The sequence below is a fragment of the Sorex araneus genome, chromosome 2, assembly GCF_027595985.1.
Source record: "Sorex araneus isolate mSorAra2 chromosome 2, mSorAra2.pri, whole genome shotgun sequence".
Taxonomy (NCBI): Eukaryota; Metazoa; Chordata; class Mammalia; order Eulipotyphla; family Soricidae; genus Sorex; species Sorex araneus.
The window spans coordinates 5796820-5819225 of NC_073303.1; the positions used below are offsets into that span (position 1 = coordinate 5796820).

Here is a 22406-nt window from a genome sequence, read left to right on the forward strand (position 1 = left end):
AGTTAGATCCCAGCACCAATATAGGTTGCCCCCCACACAGACCACCATGGAGCCTCCAGGAATAGATAGCCCTGGAGCACCACTGGGTATGACCCAAACCCCAGGGTCTTAAGAAACTAAAACACATTATTGAATATGCATTTAAATTTCTGACACTTTTCCACCCAATATTCACTTGTAAGATGTGATTGAGATAAGAAATGAAGGAAGTGAGATAAGGAAAGAAGCCAGATTTTATGGCATATTGACAAGGAGGCAGAAAGCAAAGATGAACTTTAAATCTATCATGGGAAACTGATGTACACTCACAGCCTTCACTAAAAGAAGAAAATTGAGTCCTGGGAGTTAACAAGATTACACTTTGACTTTCTGTTCTCCAGTCTCAACAAAAACGTTTTTCTTACATTTTTTCCAAGAAGCTTCCAAATATATTCTATTTTCCTTCTTTTCTTGCCTATATGAAGTATCTTTTTTTTTTCCAGAACAAACCATGTATTGGGCCACAGACAAATATGAATAAATGAGAAGCATGGATTCAAGCTAGAGACAAATAAGGAACACAAATCAGAAAGCATAAATGTGCAAATTAAACAATTTGGAAAATCAGTAAAACCATTGGTAAAGTATCAAAAGTATTCAAAATTTTAAAAATTCAACTTTAATTTTAAATTTTAAAAAACTCTAGAGATGAACTGCAAATAAGAACACAACATACCAAAATTCACGAGATAGTGAAACCAACTTATTGTAAATTTGATAGTTTTAAAATCCTTCATTAAAAAAGAAAAAGTAATTAGAAATAACAATGGTTAAGTCAAAACATAAGGTTAAGATAAGTCAAAGACAACAAATAAAATAATAATAATGACAATAGTAATAACAATAAACTAGAAGAGATAAAAGAGAAAAAAGATTAATAGACCCATTGAGATAACAATTTTTACAAATTTCCTTTACTGGAATATTTTGGATAATTCCTTTAGCCATTTTGTTGTTACAAATTGTATGTGGGCCTGCTAAGGGGGCGAGCTTGGGGGATGGTCAGGAGAATGGGGCCAATGGTGAAGGGACGGTCACTCAGGGTGTGGGCTTGGAATCTCAAAAGCCCATGAACTATATTATGAACAACTTTTAAGCCATGATGTTTAAATAAATTTTTAAAAAAGAGAATACAATAAAATCAACAAAATTAGAAGTCGGTCCTTTAAAAAAAATCACGGTGATATATTTTAAATAGACTAAGGAAAAATTAAGAGATTATGGAACCAAAAAGAATAATCTGATAATTTGACTCCAACAAAAAAACAATATCTGAAAGAAATGGGAAAATACCTAGAAACATCTAATAACCAATAACGAATCAAAAATAAATAGGGATATTTCAACGAAGCAATAATAACCAAGAGACTAAAAACAATTTTGAAAAGCTTTCTGTAAAAATTAAAACCAAACCAATGAACCCAACAAAAGACCTCAGTATCAACTAGAGTTTTGGGTAAATTCTGCCAAACATTGGCATCATACACCAGGCCATGATCCAGAGACTCATAAATAAATTTCAAAAGAGATCAGCAAGCTGCAGAGATATTTCTGGACCCCAGAGTCACCATCAAATTAATAGTTTAACTCCAGCTGTATCACCCCAGCACAATTTGCGGCCCCAACATCTTACATTCTACATGACTGATATACTAGGAGTAGCACTGGATGGGATGCAAAGTAGAAGGCAACCAATTTCTATTAAGAAAATAGTAACACACAAGGCTTAACCTATCACAACATATTAGTAATCTCTTGCACCAGGGCTTAATAGCTCCAGGATGAGATGCAACAATCTTCATGTACTTCATACTAAGGAAATCTCTTTTGATCATTTTTTAGAGAATTAATCATTACAAGCAATACAAAACGAATCATTTAGGGCCTGCTACTGGGACCTGAGCGATAGCACAGTGGGTAGGGCGTTTGCCTTGCATGTGGCCGATCTGGGTTCGATTCCTCTGTCTCTCTCAGAGAGCCGGGCAAGCTACTGAAAGTATGTCGCCCACACAGCAGAGCCTGGCAAGCTACCCGTAGCATATCTGATATACCAAAAACAGTAAAGGCAAGTCTCTAATGGAGACATTGCTGGTGCCCGCTGAGCAAATCGATGAGCAATGGGATGACAGTGAGACAGTGATTGAGGCAGGCTGGGGTGGTAGTTGGGAAAATCAGAAAAAATGGTGCTGGGAAGGTGTAATGGTGATGGGGTTGGTGTTGGAATATTGATTGCGATAAATCATTGTGAACAACTTTTATATGAAGTATCTTAAATTTTCCCTCTTAGTTTTACCACATCTATCACATTTTATTTAACTTTAGCAATCTGTGACTCTTTGTTCCATAATACAATAAACTCCAATTTCACAAGCGTTTGAAGAATACGTGTTTTAATTCTTTACTTCTACTTGATGTTCTGCTCTATCCCATTCAGTTACAAAAAGTTGCAAACAATATATTCATTCTTCATACAATGAGCCCTTAATATTGCCAGCAAGTTCTTAGAAATAAAAATTTTATATAAAAGTTTGCATTAAAAAGTTTTTGAATAATTCAATTTGATCAATATCAGGCAAGTGTTCTTTTACATGTGACAACTAAGTGAAGTTGAACATAGGAAAGTTATTGGGAAAACTTCCGCACTTTTTTAGTGAACAATCTTTAACAAAATCTTGGCCCTCTATTCCTTAACACTACAAGTACCAGAAAGTTAAAAATCCACAGCTCCTATATACAACATATTTTTTCCTTTTTGATATTAAAATATAATTCATATGGTATTGAAAGATACAACCCATGTTTCTTAATACAAACTATAATTTATCACACCAAAGATACTTTTTTCTTTATTTCAATATAATAATAATTTTATCATTTCCCCTTTGTTCCTAGTCCATCATTTTATTCCACCAAAGTGAACCAATAAATGTTACTTAATGTATATGTTTGTAAATGAGTTTTTCCTTGAAATTATTTTAAAAACTAAATTTTCATTTCTCAATTTCTTTCTTTCTTTCATGCACATAACATACACTTTCATACACACAAAGTTCTGTGACCTACCAAAGGTGAATATGAGTGTTTTTTTTCAAAACCATGTGATTTATACTGTATGTACATGCAGAAAAATAATAAATGGTTATACTCTATATGCAAGAGCAATTGTCTGATGATATATCTAAAGTCACTTTCTAGCTAAGAAGGTCACTTTTCATCTATTCTCAACAATCTCCTCAAAGCTCCCTTCACATCCTTATTCCTGAGAGTATATATGAGGGGGTTGAGGGTGGGAGTCACAACTCCATAAAAGAGTGTAAGGAACTTTCCGTCGACATAGCCATAGTACTTCTGTGGTTTGATGTATATGACCGAGCTGGTCCCAAAGAAGAAGGACACCACTATCAGATGAGAGCCACAGGTCCCAAGAGCCTTACGAAAAGCTTGGACTGACCTAAGTTTTATCACTGCTTGCACAATGAGGCCATAGGAGAGCAGTATCAATAACATAGGAATAAGGATGAGAACTAGTGTGGCCACAAAAAGCTGGACCTCGTTTGCATGTGTGTTAATACATGACAACTTGACCATGGCAGGTACTTCACATACGAGGTGATCCAGACGATGACGCCCACATCGAGGAAGCCGAAGGGTGATGGTGCCTTGGATGAGACTATTTCCTATTCCACTCACCCATGCCACTCCAGCTAGGGCCTTGCAGAAGGAGGGGTGCATGATGGTGGTGTAATTGAGAGGTTTGCACACAGCTACATAGCGATCAAATGCCATGATAGTGAGGAGGACACATTCCGTGGAACCCAGGGACAGGGACACGTAGAGTTGGATGGCACAGCCAGTCCAGGTGATGGTCTTGGCTGGTCCCTTCAAATTCCACAGTACCTGAGGGACAGTGCTAGTGGTGAAACAAAGGTCAAGAAAGGAGAGATTTTTGAGGAAGAAATACATGGGTGTCTGGAGTTTTGCGTCCAGGAGGGAGACCAGGATGATGACTGAGTTCCCAATAATCGTCAGAAGGTAGGAGACCAAAACCACCACAAAAAGGATGAACTCCACTCGGGGCTGGTCTGAGAATCCAAGCAAGACAAGATATCCATCATCTGTTTCATTGTTTTGTTCCATTGGTCTGTTGGGATAAAAAAGAAAAAATGGACACAGTGAACTTTATAAAAAAAAAGTATCCTTTTTATTATCATTTTTGTCTCAATACACATTAGATCCATTTCCGTTTTCTTTTTAATTATCATTAAAGCTTCAGGTTTGAATTATGCAATTTTTCTAGTAGAAGAGGAAGTAAAGGAAGAAACAGATGTGCACTAATGCACAAGTGCTTTGATTATAAAAAATTTAGGTAAAAATTAAAAGGTTTAAAATAATGTTTGGGTATCCCCTTGTCTCTGGCAACTCAGCAGTCATGCCCATGAACCAACTCTGGCTGGCGCCAGATAATCTCGTCATCTAGTCTCATCCAGAGTTGCATGTCCTTCTCTCCCGGAAGGGAGCATAACATGACACTCGCCATAACCATGTCGCTGGACCTAGCACCAGGCTGTTTCACTCAGTCACCCCAGATGGGTGGCAGGTGAGAGGCCTCCGTGCCCCAAGGGATCCACAGTCTAAAGCCTCTAGAACTCTTCTGCCACCGAGCTCAAGGCCACTCTCCACACGCTCTAGCAGAGCCTCACTCACAAGAGAACCTATTCCTGGACACGTCACACAACACACCACCCGTGCTCCAAGTGTACCACACCATATTTGATGGGGTTCAAAGTAGGAGGCAGCTAATTTTACAGGGTTTTTTAGATATATTTTATATTATAATTATCATATAATATATATTACATATAGCACTGTTGTCCCATTGTTTATCGATTTGCTCAAGCAGGCACCAGTAACGTCTCCATTATGAGACTTGTTGTTACTGTTTTTGGCATATCCAATATGCCACGGGGAGCTTGCCAGGCTCTGCTGTTCGGGCGGGATACTCTCGGTAGCTTGCAGGGCGCACACAAGCTCAACCTTTAATAACATGATAGTGATCTCTTGTAAAAGGGTTTAATGGTCCCTGGGTGAAATACAACAGTCTTCACGCTCTTTCATCTAAGGAAACTTTTTTGGAGCATTTTCAGCAGGTTTTCACAACAAACAATACAAAATACATCATTTTCATTCTGCTTTGCTCAGGAGTTGGGGTTTGGGATGGAAACATCCAAAATATGGTGGTGCGAAGGTGTAACGGTGGTGGATTGGTGTTTGAATATTAAATGTAATAAAATATTGTGAACTACTTTATAATTTTTTTAAAATAATATTAATGTTTGACCAAAGAGACTTGTTGTTACTGTTTTTGGCATATTGAATATGTCACAGATAGCTTGCCAGGCTCTGTTGTGCAGGCAGGATTAAAGGATTAAGGTGCTTACCTTGCATGCATCTGACCCCAGTTGTTTCCTGGCACCATACCTCAGATGGTCTCCCAAGAGTGATCTCTGAACAGAGCCAGGAGCACATCCTGAGCACCACCAGGTGTGGACCAAATCCCCCCCCAAAAAAGATTAAAGTAAAAATAATAAGTTCAAAGATGTGTATGATTTATTGCTAAGATGTATGTGCCTTAGCAATAAAGTATGTGCTTGAAAACTTGTGCGGTCCTGGGTTCAATCCCCAGTGCAGAAATCGGGGGAAGGCACACATCAGCGACCAGTCCCAGAGGGCACCACAGCACCAGAGATTTCTCCGGGCCCCAAACTGAGCCGATTTCACCAGGGCACCCCAGATGGAGCAGGTGCAGTCTCCCCGCCTTCTCCAGATGGAATCCCAGTGACCATGAGATTATGCAAGCAAGACCCCAGTAGGTGGCTTTCAGGATTATCTCCTAACCGCATGGCGGCGGTGGAACAGGCAGACTCACCCCGGCTTCCTGTCCGCTCCTGATGCCGGAAGTCACACCCACAACCTGACCCTGGGTGCTGTCTTGGCATAACAATGGCCCTGGCCCAGAAACTCCCAATTGAATCTCAAATTGGAATAGCTCCCTACAGATAAGTCTCTGGAACCCAATCATTTATAATCTTAGACTTTCAGAAGCGCACACCTCTCGTGATATACAAAATAAGCAATGGAAAATAAATGATCTAGCGTCTGCCCCCTGGAACACAGGCTTGAATGGTGGTGGGAAAATTCGAGCAAAATTTAATGCCCAGAGAGAGAGAGAGAGAGAGAGAGAGAGAGAGAGAGAGAGAGAATTTCTGATCAATTGTCTGCCATGGAGGCAGAGTAAGGACTGGGGTGGAGAGGGGTGGGATAATGGGAACATTGGTGGTAGAAAGTTTGCACTGGTGAAATGATGGGTGTTCGATCATTGTATGGCTGAATCTCAAACATAAAAGCTTTGTAACTGTATCTCAGGGTGGTTCGATAAAAAATAAAAATTGGGGGTAAAAATGTAAAAACTCACCTATGCACATGTGTAGGTGAAGCACTGGCATTTTGCCACCTATCTACATTGTTCTGGGTAATAAAATTTGTTAAATATAAGATATTTTTTCTCGTCCATTCCTTTACCTTTTTTAATATTCTAATCTGTGCCTCTGTTTTTTTTTTTTTTTTTTGCATAACACCCAGTGGTGCTCAGGGTTGCTCCTGGTTCTGCACTAAGGAATCCTAGCAGAGCTCAGGGGACCATCTGGGATGCTGGGGATCAAACCCTGGATGGCTGCCTATAAGGCAAACACCCTAGAAGCTGTACAATCACCCTTAGGGGCATATCCTGTTCGATTATTTACTTTTATGAATTGTGAAAACTAAAATTGTCATTTCATTTAGCTGTGTTTATAATTCAAAAAAGTAAATTAGGTAAATATAATTCTAGATTTTTATTTACTGTCCTATATTTTATTTAATTAATGTGTTGAGGAATAATTTGCAGATGTAATTATTATATTGAAAGTATCCACCAGGATGATTCAATAGTCATTCATATTGAAGAATGATCACAAACAAGAAAATTAACATCTAGAATTTAATATGTTCAATATCATTCACTTTTGTGTCTGGGTGTGTGTTGCATGTGCTTAAGATTTTTATTTAAGTACATTCCAAGTGCACAATACAATTTTATTAATTATGGCCAGCCTGCTGAACATTAACTCCTCAGAACTTATTTTTTTTCCTGTAAGCAGCTATATCCTTTAAACATCATCCTCACTTCCTTTTCCTCTAGACATTGGATATCACCATCCTGTCTATTCTATGTTCTTACGGTATTAGCTTTGTCTTATTTTAGGTTCCTCATATATCTCATACCATATAGTATTTGTCTTTCTCTGACTGCTTCATTTCATGTAGCTTAATGACATATTTCTGATTTCTACAGGTTGAACCAAATGTTAGAATTCCTTATAATTACTAAAATAATTGATATTTGTATATAAAACAGACTAGCACTGTAGCACTGTCATCCCCAATTGTTCATCAGTTTGCTCAAGCAGGCACCAGTAACGTCTCCATTGTGAGACTTGTTGTTACTGTTTTTGGCATATGGAATGTGCCACGGGTAGCTTGCCAGACTCTGCCGTGTGGGCAGAATACTCTCGGTAGCTTGCCAGGCTCTCCAAGAGGGACGGAGGAATCAAACCTGGGTTGGCTGTGTGAAAGGCAAATGCCCTGCCCATGTGCTATCACTCCAGTATAAAACAGATTATCTTAATTAATCTCTTGGAGGACATTTTGATAATTCTCATTTCTTTTCTTCAGCCCCCTCACACCTTTTTCCCAGATGTTCTCATTTTTTATCTATTGTGCATAATTTCAATGAACTTGGTCTATACAGATAGATTTTTGAGATACTGATTTCGATATTCATATATGAATAAATTAATTTTTAAGTCATACTATTTTCCAGAATTGCTGTACCATTTTATATTTCCTCCAAAAATATGTAAGGATTCCTAAATTTTTCAATCTAAAGCTAAAGGTTTAAATTTGAATAGCTGTATATCTAAACCACAGAACCAACAACACTGGAAACAGGAGATCCAAACCCCAAATTTTACACTGTGTCTGCCAAGGAGTCAGTGTGAGGATTGGGACCAACCCTGAGGGCAGTGGTGCTGGGATCTGTGCCAGAGTGCTGCGTGTCCAAGTGCAGTAACTTTAAAAATTATGTTGCTTTAATAAAGCTTTTTAAAAATGTTTTAAATTCTAAAATAAATACATTTATGTAACTAGTAATAAATTCTAATCAGAATGCCAAAAATCATACTATAGAAGTTCCGATATGCCATATATTCCTAATGCCACTTAACAGGAAATACTAATTTTTCCAAGTCTACGTGCCTTAGCTTTTATCCTTAAAATATATATTTTAATTGTTTTAAAAAAACAGTAAATTGATGGGAATGGAGAGAGAGTAAAGTGTGTAGGGCGCTTGACTTGGACACACCTGACCCAAATCCATCCCAGCATCACATCTGGTCCCCAAGCCCTCCAGGAGCAAGACCTGAGCTCAGAGCTATGAGTAAGCCCTGAGCACCCCAAGGATGACCCTAAAACAAAAGAGAGAGAAAGAGAAAGAAGAGAGACAGAGACAGAGAACACAATAAAACCAAAAAGAATCAGATCAAATGATAGCACATTATTCCCATTATCTCTAGAAAGTAACATAATTTTCACACTTTTGAAAATCTGAACCCAGCTGAAAGTTGAATTTGTCTAAAGGAATAAAAAATGAATTAGTGTTGACTTGCTGCAGGGGCAGGTTTGCGGGGTGCTTGGGAAAACGAAGACAACGGTGGAGGGATTGAGGTTGGAATATTGAATCCTGCAAAAAGTTATCATGGACAACTTTATAAATCACAGTGTTTCAACAAAGTGAGGGAAAATTAAATTTGTTTAGAAGTAATATCTTTCTAAATATGAATTCATATTTCTCAAACTAGACAAATTTAGGAATTAATAATTTTCTAATTTGCCATCAAATTTAAAGACCACTAAATTTAATACAATTCTATGTTAAGGAAAGATCATAGAAACAAATTATCATATTTTCATAACGAACGTAACATTGAGAGAGGGCTTAGACTGGACTATTTGTATCAAAATCACTAATAAAATAAAATCTAATTATTTTTATATTTTTCTATTACAGCATTCTAAAATCTTTTAAGCAGTTACAAGGAACTCTTACAAGAAGACCTTCTCCACTTCTCCACTTCCTTATATCTGACTAGCTTTCTGACCTGACTAAGTTGGAGACTAGCTATACTTTCTCCCATGTAGAAATTGGAGATGAAAAGTTGGAGGCACTTGCCCTTTCACAGTTCAAGTCTAAGATAGATGGGTTGATACTTGTGTGTATGTGGATTAAAAGGACGTGAAAATCTGAGAAATTGAAGAATCAAAGATTACTGTTTGTGTATGTGTTTTATATATGTGCCCACATATTCAACCCAAAAACATAATTGTAAAATGTATCTTTCCAAACCCTGAAATATAAACAAAAGCTATATTGAGCTATTGGGAAAAAAGGGAGACATGGGTTAGATAAAAGACGGTTTTTCTTTGACAGACATGCAACTGCTCTTTCCCCAGACACTTCTCTGATTACTCTTCTGATATGAGCAATGGTTATATTTGGTGAAGCTGCACTGAGGTCAGACCTCAGAATGTATAGGTGAGGCTAAGTAAATTGTTCAAGAAGTTGAGTTGGTGATGCAAGTGGAGACAAAACCAGAGAGAGAGAGAGAGAGAGAGAGAGAGAGATGTGAGAACTGAAAGCTTACTTACTCCTCTAGGTCACCCCCTTCAGTCTTTTATTTTCACAATCATGCAGAAAAGAAGACTGCTGGCATGACTTTAACATGTTAGAATTTCCTCCTGAAGTGAATATCTCTGGTCAATGCTTACAAACTGGGTGAAAGTAAATATTTCTTAACCAATAATCCCAGGATAAAATTACATTAGAGAAAATTAAAGACATAGAATGTAGATTCTCTCAAAACCCTGGGGACCTGTATCTCCAAGTTGCTCATTAACGTGGAGTTGGAGAGTGTCCAGAGTAAAATTTTCCCAGGGGTGAAGCTTAGAGGAACGCAGTTCTCAAGGGAACTTTGCTTTGTCTCTGACAGACACTATCAGAGATAAATTCCCTCAACTCATTACACTGTCCAGTGGATATATTAGTATATTCTTTGTAGAAAGTGAAGGAAAAAAAAAAGATAGCTACAGAGAAACAATATCTTTGCTATTAGAAATTACGTGGCCAATAAGGAATCAGAGCCAGAGAGCTAAGACAGGGATTAAGGTGCCTGGCACAGGATCTGCCCTGGTTACATCTCCAGCACTGCATATAGTCCCCTGAGCACTGCAAGGAGTTATACCTGAGCACAGAGCCAGGAATAAATCCCAAGAACCGGGTGGAGCTCAATACTACTTACAAAAATAAAGAATTCAATTATCTACATAATCATATAAATGAGATAAATTTATTTTGTAATTTGACATGTTCATTAATAAGCATAGAACTGAAGATGTGGTTCATCAATAGAGCACTTCACTTTCATGTGTGAGATCTGGGTTGAATCATAGGTGTAAAAAAAAAACCTTTAATAAACTTGAATAGTTTTTAATTTCAGGCACATAAATTTTTACCACTTATGTGCCTGAATTATGGTTTATTAATGTATGTATACAATTTATTTGAAGGAGCTGTAGCACTGTAGCACTGTAGCACTGTTGTCCCATTGTTTATTGATTTGCTCAAGCTGGCACCAGTCTCCATTGTGAGACTTGTTGTTACTGTTTTCGGCATATCAAATACACCACGGGTAGCTTGCCAGGCTCTGCCATGCGGGCAGGATAGTCTTGGTAGCTTGCCAGGCTCTTCAACAGGAATGGAGAAATCGAACCCAGGTCAGCTGCATGCAAGGCAAACGCCCTACCTGCTGTATATATTTTTAATTTTTTTTATTATTGAATCACCATAAGGTACAGTTACAAGCTTTCATGTTTGAGTTTCAATCATGCAATGATCAAACACCCATCCCTCCACCAGTGCACATTCTCCACCACCAATGTCCCCAGTATTCTCCCCTTTCTAACCTTCCCACTGCCTCCATGGCAGGCAACTCCCCCATACTCTCTCTCTACTTTGGGGGGAGCTAAATATTATTGGTTATTAAATTTATTGACATGTTTTCCTTGTCTGTTTTCTTTCTCTTATCCAGTTTTATGCTGTTGTTTTTAATTTAGGCACTGTGACTTCAAAAGTTGCTGACAAGAGAGTTTCAGGCATACAGTGGTCCAACACCAGTCCCACCACCAGTGTCCACATTCCTCCACCCATGACCCCAGTTTCCCTCCCACCCACTGTCTCCTTGACAGGCACATTCTTAAGTTTAACTGTAGTGTTGGTTGTAGTGGCTCAGATATATACATGCACTATTCTACACTCCAGAGAGGTTCAACACTCCTTTTTTCCCCATATTTCCTCCAGACTGCCTCATCTTGCACCACCACCCCCTTATATTTCCTTCACTAGTGTTTTTGTTTTTTAATCTAGGGCCAAGGGTTTGCCCATCTTTTCTACCTTCTATTCCCTTGACATGGCATTCTATAGACCATAAATTAGTAAAAACATCTGTTTGTTCTTATCCTTCTGACTTACTTCACTCAACATGAGATATTCCAGTTCCATCCAAGTGGAAGCAAGTTGCATGATTTCATCCTTCCTTGTGGCTGTTTAGTATTACATACCACAACTTCATTATCCATGCATTCATTATTGTATGGTTGGGTTGCATCCATAACCTGGCTATTGAAATAATGACTGCAACAAACATAGTAATGTATATCATATATCATCTTGAACGAATGTTTTGTTCTTGGGGGTAGATACCAAGAAGGTGGAAGGGACAAACACCTTTCCCCACCCAGGGTGACACTGCACCATAGTTTAATGCTCAGTCCAGATGCATTTTTGCCAAAAGTCGCTGGCTTCCGATATTGGTCTGTGTGCCTCTAGGATCACGGCCATTCAGGAGCCATAAAGCCGTTTGTGGGCAGCAAGTGTGTCATTAGAATTTTGATGAGAATTACAATGAATCTATACTTTTGGCATAGGGTGGTCATTTTGACTTTATCAAGTCTTCCAATCCATGCACTTGAAATATTTTTACACTTCCTGGTATCTTCTAATATACCTTTCAATTGTGGCTTGCAATTTTTAGTATATGTCTTTTTCCTTTATTATACTGATTCATAGTTTGTTTGACATTTTGAACTATTTTTAATGGAATCTCTTTCCTTATTTCTCTCTTCCACTTTATATGTATAGGGAAATGCAACTAATATTTTTTACTAATTTAATTTTGTAATCTACTTTGTTGTATTTGTTTATTGTTACTAAACTTTTAAAATTACAGTCATTGCGGTCTTCTGCATATATTATCAAGTCGTTTACAAACAGTGAGAGAGTAACTTTCTTCTCCACCTCATTACTCTGTTATTTCTTCTTCTTGCCTAGTTATTGTAGCAAGGAATTCAAAAGCTATATCAAATAAGAGTAGAGAAAGTGGATCACTTTGCCTTGCACCTGATATGAAACGAAAGGATTTCAGATTTCTTTTTTGCTGTTCATTATGATGCTGGCTATGGAATTATTGCAAATAGTCTTTACTATCTTGAAGTATGTTCCTTATATCCCTATATTTTTATGGAAGTTTTATCATGTATGGATGCTTAGTTTTCTTGTGAAAAGCTTTAAGAGTCAATTAATATCATTCATATTATTTCATACATACTTTTGTTTATATTATAAACTACATTGGTTGATTTATGTATATTGAACCATCCTTGCCTCCCTATGATGATTCTCATTTGATAATGGTGTGTGATTCTTTTAATACAATGTTGGATTTAGTTAGCTAAGATTTTGTACTGTAATAATATAGACACTTAGAACAATTAAACACAAAATGTTTGTTCACTTTTTAAAAAAATTAAGTAGTTTTTATCAACAGGACACTAGAATCAATTAACATTTTTCACTAGCAGTTAATAGAAAGAATACAAAATCAAGAGTAAGAATAAGTGGATGGGAAGTAATAAGGGACAGGGCTCGAGGGTCCTGGGTACATCGATGGTGGAGAGGAGTGGCATAACCATATGCCCCAATTACAGGCTCAACAACACTTAAAGCATGGGATCCAAACTACAACAACTAAGCTTAAAATGTGCCTATCAAGATGGCAGATGTCGGGGGGTAAGGTGAGTGGGAAGAAACATAGGGGCAACAGAGGAAAGAAACTGACACTGGTGGTGAGACTGGTGCTGGAACACTGACACTCAAGTATGAACAACTTTGCCAAACATGGTTGCTTAATTGTAACAAAGGGGTAATAAAGGATACAAATTATTTTGGACTCTCGGTTATTTAAATAAGATTATAATGCATTGATTGGTTACAAAAATGATGGGAAAGATATTCTCAGTTGAATTTAAGTTGGAGTAGAAAGACCAGAATGAACAACCATCGCAGGGTCAGAGCCAAGAATGTAGCAAAGGACTGGGCTTACCTGGAGGAAGCACCAACAGCTGGAGGCCTGTGACAGGAGCAGAAGCCAAAGAAAATGTTGTCTACCTGGAAATACGCCATTGCAAGCCACAAAGCACCTGGCTGAAGAGAGGTGGTGTCAGGATTTCCCCAGAGAGAGTGAGGTGAAGAGTCGCCCATATGCGGTTCCTCCACTGTCTATAGATAGCAGAGCACTTCGCTGTTCCTTCTAATCTTTTTCAGCCCTGAAAGTTATGTTGTTGGATACTGGTACGGCCACCCCAGTCTTTTTGAGGGAGTTGCTTGTTTGCAGGATTGTTACCCATCCTTTGACTTTGAGTCTGTGTTTGCTCTGACTGTTCAGACGTGTGCCTTGTAGGCAGCAGAATGTTAAGTTCAGTTTCTGAATCCGATTAGTCACTCTCTGCCTCTTAATTGGTGCATTTAGACCATTGACATCGAGAGAAATTCTTGTCATTGGGGTTTTGTGACATCTTTCTACAAAGGTTTGTTGTGCTTTTAGGGTGGGTTCTTGTCTTACAGAAAGTAAGTCATTCTTTTATGGTTGGTTTTGAGTCTATAAAGTACCTGAGATGTTGTTTATCCATAAAATAGTGTATTATTCCTTTGAGTTTGAGTGAGAGTTTAGCCGAATAAAGTATTCTTGGTAAGGCGTTCATTTCATTGAGTTTTTTCACTATATCCCACCACTGTCTTCAGGCTTAGAGGGTTTCCTCTGATAGATCTGCTGTAAATCTAAGGGTGCTCCTTTGTATGTGATTTCATTCTTTGACCTTGCTGCTCACAGTTTTGTGTCCCTATCCATGGCATCTATCATTCTGATTTCTGTCTTGGAGTCTTTTTATTAGTGTCTCTTTAGCTGGCACCCTTTGGGCTCCTTGAATCCTGCGTTCTCCAGCTCTGGGAACTTTTCAGCAATGATTTCTTTAACTATGGCTTTTTCGTTGGTGTTTCCTCCCTGTCCTTCTGGGAGGGATACTGGGTTCATTGGTGGTGGAGCACGAGCAATGGTGAAGGGATGGGTTCTCGAACACTGTATGATGGAAACACAAGCACGAAAATGTGTAAATCTGTAACTGTAACCTCACGGTGATTCACTAATAAAAAAATAATAATGATAAACAAACAAAGAAAAACCCTTTGCCAACCAAGCCCTCACTGAATATTGCTCTGCCGCGTGACCTAGATTGTAGGTTTAGGATGTTGACTATTTGAGTAGAGTTTTACTGCAGAGTGTTTCGATTCCTTGTAGTTTAGAGCTTGTGTGAGAACTGTTTTCCCCTAGACTCTGGGAATGTAAAAGCACAAATAGTAAAATAAGAAGTCAACTCAATTGTCACAATCATTAGGTTTGTATCACTTTGCTTGTATCACTTGTCATCCCGTTGTTCATCAATTTGTTTCTGTGGGCGCCAGTAACATCTCCATTTGTCCCTGTTGCCTGCTAGTGTAGCCCAATGGCATCTGCTCAATCCAGGAACAGGACGAGCCTCAAACCATTCATTCAGGGTCTTGGCAAAGAAGTCTGACCATCTCGTAGATGGGCAGCCACGAAGTCTTTGGACGTCCCGTAGAATCCAGTCGGTAGCAGCTCTAGTCCAGCAGTCATCTCTAAATTGCATTACGTGTCTGGTCATCTGATTTTCGACGCCTTTGCAAACGAGACAGCATCCCTGATTCTTGACCATTGATGGAGGTCGGAACTCCAGATTCCTTCTCTCACTTCAGTGAAACATGATACTCCAAGCATAAACCTTTTGATTCCTCTTTGGGATACCCAAATAGCATTCTCATCCTGTTTCCTGTCTTCACAGGGCCCAGGTCTCTGAAGCATATGCTAGTGTAGTAGAAAAGATGTGCCTGAGTCGGAGGGTCTTCGTCCTCTTAATCACTTTTTCAACGCTCTTGAAGGTGCTCCATGCTGCTCTCTTCTTCTTGCACAGTTCCAGTGCCAGGTCATTTGTCATGTTGAGTTCTCGACCTCGGTACACATAACTGCTGCATTCGGAGATGTTCGTTCCGTTGAGGGCAAATGGAACATCAGGAACTGGTCTATTTCTCATGAATATTGTCTTCAGATGCAGTTCGACATTTTCACACCCACGGTCAAAGTCCGCCAGCATTCAATACCCTAGAGCTGTCTCAATTCATTCCTTTGATCTCATTCACATTCCCTCACCCTCTGTTCTGAAATGAAGAGTTTGGGAGCATGTCTGGTTGGAAGGTCAGAGTTTAATTGTGAGTGCGAATGCCCTTAGCAAGGAAACACACTCTCTGCTTTACAATAGCCCTTCCCTTCAGGCTCACAAAGATCTTGCAGTTTTTCATGCCAGCTTTTGAGGCACTTTAACATCTGGATATATGTGATCACATTGATAAAAATAACAGGCTTAATCATATTGCAATTTGTCGTATTTTTCTACCTTTTTAGCTATAGCTAATTGCCCTATAAACTTTTTCTCACAGGTGATTCTATTCTACTTTAAATGACTAAAGAAGCATAAAATTCCAGTTTTCCCAACAACTTGATTATTTCTTTCTTTTTTTTAAAACACCAGAACCTCACTTACCATGTTTTAAATTAAATTAAAACACAATGCAGAACTGGAGAGATAGCACAGGAGGTTAAAAACAAAAACAAAAACTTGCCTTGCATGTGGCCAACCACAGTTAGATCTCCAGCATCAAATATGGTTTGTCTCCCCCTCGCCCCACCCCCAACAGTGCCAGGGAGCCCCCAGGAATAGCCCTGGAGCACCGCTGGATATGAACCAAACCCCGGGTCTAAAAGAAATTTAAACACATTCTTGAGTTTGCATTTAAATTTCTGACACATGGGGCTTTAGCAATAGCACAGCAGGTAGGGTGTTTGCCCTGCATGCTGCCAACCAGGGTTCGATTCCCAGCATCCCATATGGTCCCCTGAGCACTGGCAGGAGTAATTCCTGAGTGCAGATCCAGAAGTAACCCCTGTGCATTGCCGAGTTTGACCAAAAAAGCAAAATAAATCAATAAATTTCTGACACATTTCCACCAAATATTCACTTGTAAGATGAGACTGAGATAAGAAATGGAGGAAGTGAGATAAGGAAAGAACACAGATTTTATTGGATATTGAAAAGGAGGAAGAAAGCAGTAATGAACTTTACATCTATCATGAGAAAATGATGTACACTCATACCCTTTATTAAAAGAAGAAAATTGAGTCCTGGGAGTGACAAAGATTACACTTTGACTTTCTATTCTCCAGTCTCAGCAAAAACATTTTTCTTACATTTTTCCAAGAATCTTCCAAAGATGTTCTATTTTTCTTATTTTCTTGCCTGTATTAAGTATCTAAATTTTTCACTCTTAGTTGTACCTCCTCTCTCACATTTTACTTAACTTTAGCTATCTGTGACTCTTTGTTCTCATAATACAATAAACAACCATTTCACTAATGTTTGAAGAATACATATTTTAATTCTTCCACTTAGTGTTCTGCTCTTTCCCGTTCAGTCACAAACAGTTACAAACAATACAATGAGCCCTCACTAATTGCCAGCAAGTTCTTGGAAACAAAAATTTTATGTAAAAGTTTGTACTAAAAAAATTTATTTTGAATGATTCAATTTGTCCAATATCAGCTGGTTTTTTTATCATGTGACAACAAATTGAAGTTGATCATAGAAAAGTTATTGGAAAAACTTCTGTACTTTTTTAGTTGAGAATCTTTAACAGAACTTGGCCCTCTAGTCCTTAACACTTTAACTACCAGAACGTAAAATATTCACTGCTTCTATGTACAATATATTTTATCACTTTTTGTCATTAAAATAGAATATTCATAGTATTTAAAGATATAACCCATGTTTCTTAATACAAACTATAACAGATAACATCAAAGATACTATTTTGCTTTATTTCAATATAATAATAATTTTACCATTTCACCTCTGTTACTATCGCATCATATTATTCTACCTAGAGTTAAGCAATAAAGTATTCTTACTGTATATGCTAGTAAATGAGTTTTTTCTTGATAATTATCTTAAAAACGCTTCTTTTAATCTCTCAATTTCTTACTTTTGTTCATGCACACAACATAAACATTCATAACAAACAAGTTTCATGAACTTCCAAGGTGAATATAAGTGCTTTTTTCAAAACCATTTTATACATACAGAAAAATAATAAATGGGTATATTCTATAGGCAAGAGCAATTGTCAAATGATATCTCTTAAGTCACTTTCCAGCATAGAAAGTCACTTTTCGTCTATTCTCAACAGTCTCCTCAGAGCCCCCTTCACATCCTTATTCCTGAGAGTATATATGAGGGGGTTGAGGGTGGGAGTTAAAACTCCATAGAAGAGTGTAAGGAACTTTCCATCGACATAGCCATAGTACTTCTGTGGTTTGATGTATATGACCGAGCTGGTCCCAAAGAAGAAGGACACCACTATCAGATGAGAACCACAGGTCCCAAGAACTTTGCGCCAAGCTTGGGCTGACTTAAGTTTTACCACTGCTTGTACAATAAGTCCATAGGAGACCAGTATCAATGACACAGGAATAAGAAGGAGAACTAATGTGGCCACAAAAAGCTGAACCTCATTTGCATGTGTGTCAATACATGCCAACTTGACCATGGCAGGCACTTCACATACGAAGTGATCCAGACGACGACGCCCACATCGAGGAAGTCGGAGCGTGATGGATACTTGGATGAGACTATTTCCTATTCCACTTACCCATGCTAGGGCCTTGCAGAAGGAGGGGTGCATGATGGTGGTGTAATTGAGAGGTTTGCACACAGCTACATAGCGATCAAATGCCATGATAGTGAGGAGGACAGCTTCCGTGGAACCCATAGTTAAAAACACATAGAGTTGGATGACGCAGCCAGTCCAGGTGATGGTTTTGGATGGTCCCTTCAAATTCCACAGTAACTGAGGGGCAACGGTGGTCGTGAACATCAGGTCAAGAAAGGAGAGATTTTGGAGGAAGAAATACATGGGTGTCTGGAGTTTGGCATCCAGACGGGAAACCAGGATGATGACTGAGTTCCCAACAATCGTCAGAAGGTAGGCGACAAAAACCACCACAAAAAGGATGAACTCCACTCGAGGCTGGTCTGAGAATCCGAGCAAGACAAAATATCCATCATCTGTTTCATTGTTTGGTTCCATTGGTCTGTTGGGATAAAAAAGAAAAATGGACACAGAAAACACTATCCAAAAAAAAAGTATTCTTTTTATATTATTTTTGCCTCAGTACACATTAGATCCACTTCCTATTTCTTGATAATTATCATTAAATCTTCAGGTTTGAGTTATGCAATTTTGCTAGTAGAAGAGGAAGTAAAGGAAGATACAGACATACAGTAATGCACAAATATTTTGATTAAAAAGACACTTAGACAAAAACTAAAGGATTTAAAACAATGTTTTGGTATCTCCCTATCTCGGGCAACTCAGCAGTGATGCTCGTAAGCCACCTCTGACTGGCACCAGATAATCTCATCATGGGCCACCACCCTGAGTCCCTGTCCTTCTCTCCCAGAAGGGAGCATATCCTGAAACTCACCATAACCGTGCCTCCGGACCTCGTGCCCGCCTGTTTGACAAGGGGCACCCCGGATGGGGTTGGGTGAGACCCCTTTCGGCCCTAAGGGGTCAAGCCCTGGCAGCCGGAAACCTCCAGAACTCAATGCTCCCAGCTCTCAGCTGCTCTCCACTCAATTAGGCCCAGCCTCACTCACGAGTGGACCTATTCCTGGACACTTCATACCCCAGGCCACCCAGACTCAAAGAATACTGAACCACATTGATAGGGTACAAAGTAAGAGGCAACCAATCTTAGAGGCATATTTATTTTACAGATATATGTATATTATATATGTGTGTGTATGCCCACAAATCTCAACCTTTAGCAACAAACATGTTAGTGACCTCTTATACAAGGGCTAAATGGCCCCTGGGTGAAATACAACAATCTTCACACGCTTCCCTCTAGGAAACTTTTTGGAGCATTTTCAGTGGGTTTTCATAAAATATAATACAAAATATATTATTTCAGTTCTGCTTTGGGGCAAGGGTTAGGGTTTGGGATGGAAACATCCAAAATATCGTAGTGCAAAGGTGTAATGGTTGTGGGTTGGTGGTTGAATATTAAATGTAATCAAATATTGTGAACCACTTTATAAAATAAAAAAATTAAATAATATTAATAATGTTTTGGCCAGAGATATGTACAGGGATTAAGGTACTTACCTTGCATGCATCTGACCCCAGTTGTTTCCTGGCACCACACCCCAAGAGTGATCTCTGAACACAGAGCCAGGAGCAAGCCTGAGCTCCACCAGGTGTGAACCAAATCCCCAAAAATAATCAAATTAAAAACAGTAAGTTCAAAGATTCACATATGTGCCTTAGCAATAATGTATGTGTTTGAAAGCTTGTGGGGTCCTGGATTCAATCTCCAGTGCAAAAATTGGGGAGAAAAAATGTAAAAACTCACCCATGCACATGCATAGATGAATCACTGGCATTCTGCCACCTGTCTGCATTGTTCTGGTAATAAAATTTGTGGAGTATAAAATATTCTTTTATGTCTATTTCCTTACTTTTTAAATTTCTTCATCTGTGCCCCCTTTTTTTTTATTTTTGCATCAAACACAGTGGTGCTCAGGGGTTGCTCCTGGTTCTGCACTGAGGAATCCTAGCGGAGCTCAGGGGACCACCTGGGATGCTGGGGATCAAACCTCAGATGGCTGCCTACAAGGCAAATACCCTACAAGCGATACTATCACTCTATGGGCATATCTTATTTGATTATTTACTTTTAGGAATTGTGAAAGCTAGAATTGTCATTTCATTCAGTTGTGTTTATAATTCTAAAAAGTAAATTAAGTAAATATAATTCTAGATATTTATTCACTCTCCTAAATTTTGTATAGTTAAAGTATAAAGGAATATTTCACAAATATAATTATTATATTGCAAGTGTCCACCAGGATGACTCGAAGTCACTCATATTGAAGAATGATCACAAACAAGATAATTAACATCTAGCCTCTCCTATGTTCAATATCGTTCACTTTTGTGTCTGGATGTATGTTGCATATGCTTAAGATGTTGATTTAAATACATTCCAAGTGCACAATACCACTTTATTAACTATGGCAGCCTGCTGAACATTAACTCCTCAGAACTAATTCTCTTTCTAGTAAGCAGCTGTGCCCTTTACTGATATTATCCACGTTTCCTTTCCCTCCAGACATTGGGTACCGCCATCCTATTCTATTCCCTGTTCTTCGGGTATCCACTTTGTCTAATTTTAGGCTCCTCATATACCTGATGCCATATAGTATTTGTCTTTCTCTGGCTGCTTCACCTCATGTAGCATAATGATGTTCCTCTGATTTGCACACGTTATAGCTAATGTTGGAATTCCTACTTATTACTAAAATGATTGAAATATGTATACAAAACAGATTATCTTTATTAATCCCTTTGAGGACATTTAGATAATTCTCATTTCTTTTCTTTATCCCCCTCTCACCCCTTTCACACATGTTCTCATTTCTTATCTATTGTGCATAATTTCAGTGAACTTGGTCTATGCAGATTGATTTTTTAAATACTATTTTAATACTTATATATGTATAAATTGATTTTAAGTCATATTATTTTCCAGAATAGCTGTGTGAGGATTGGGACCAACCCCAGGGCAGTGTTAGTGGGATCTGTGCTAGAATGCTGTGTGTCCAAATGCAATTACTTTAAAAAATTATGGGGCTTTTAGCCAGAGACTGCCCTGGAACCCAGACCTGGCCAAAACACCGGGGTGCCAGATGGAGAAGGTACAGCCAGCATGCCTTCTCCAGATGGAACCCCGGAGACACTGAGCTTCTACTAACATGGCTCCGGTATTCGGGACTGGGACACCTCCAAACCTTTCCTGATATACAAAATATATGCTCAGGAATGGCTTCGCCACCCCTGAGCATCCATTATCCCAGAGGCACAGAAACCAATCTCAGAAATGCAGCAGCTGCTGGCAGATATATTCCTGGACTCTGAACTAAGCTACAGCCCCATGCAAGCAGCCCCGGGAGGGAAAGGGTTTCTGTCCCTTGGCCTTTTACCCCCTGGACAGCATGGCGACTGCCACCATTCAGAACCAACTGGACAGAGAGGTAGGAGTTTGCAGTGATGGGAAGGGATGCATGGGGAATCTTGCGATGGCGGAGGCAGAACCGGCCATGCCTGCTGCCCAAATGAGACCCTGAGTAGTTGCCCATGTACAGCTCCTCTGCTCCTGAACACCCATGATCCCAGCGACACAGTAACCAATCTCGGAATGCAGCGGCTGCTGGCAGAAATGCCTCTGGACTTAATACCAGAATTCCAAATCCCGGTGGCCACTTTCATGACCATGCAACATCATATGCTCTTTGTTACCAACAATAGAAAACATACAATCTAATGATGCCATTCCAACAGGTCTGACTGTTGGGGGAAAAACTCCAATAAATGATAGTGAGTTTCCTGTCAAAAATTTAATGTAATCAAAGTAAGGAAATAGTAAAGTGAAAATCATCTGCCACAAAGACAGAGGGGGAGCTGTAGGGGGGCTGGGTATGCTGCGGTTATTGGTGGTGGAATGTGCACTGGTGAAGGGATGCGTGTTTGAGCATAGTATGACTGAGACTCGATCCATAAGCCCTGTAACTGTTCTCACGGTGACTCAATTAAAAAATTTAAAAAAATTTTAAAATTATGGGGCTTTAATAAA

The 22406-nt window shown here is 38.9% G+C and overlaps 2 protein-coding genes across 2 annotated transcripts; both read right to left on the reverse strand.

Moving 5' to 3' along the window:
* Nucleotides 1-317: 317 nt before the first annotated feature.
* Nucleotides 318-4176, reverse strand: LOC129402437 (olfactory receptor 2G3-like). The gene is made up of 2 exons (XM_055129011.1): nt 3276-4176; nt 318-427 (listed from the first exon to the last, which is right to left on the reverse strand). Exons 1-2 carry the CDS (start codon nt 4174-4176, stop codon nt 318-320), a joined length of 1011 nt encoding a protein of 336 aa, XP_054984986.1.
* Nucleotides 4177-17872: 13696 nt separating this feature from the next.
* LOC101540535 (olfactory receptor 2G3-like) lies at nt 17873-18796 on the reverse strand. The gene has a single exon (XM_004622106.2). It carries the CDS (start codon nt 18794-18796, stop codon nt 17873-17875), a length of 924 nt encoding a protein of 307 aa, XP_004622163.2.
* Between the last annotated feature and the right edge of the window lie 3610 nt (nt 18797-22406).

Bases quoted from the DNA above. Each gene is read 5' to 3' on its own strand.
- LOC129402437 (XM_055129011.1), bottom strand. From the start codon at position 4,176: ATGGAACAAAACAATGAAACAGATGATGGATATCTTGTCTTGCTTGGA. The intron at 428-3,275 runs TGAGGAGATTGT...AAATAGAATATA, and splicing joins TAAGGATGTGAAGGGAGCTT to TTTGGAAGCTTCTTGGAAAA.
- LOC101540535 (XM_004622106.2), bottom strand. From the start codon at position 18,796: ATGGAACCAAACAATGAAACAGATGATGGATATTTTGTCTTGCTCGGA.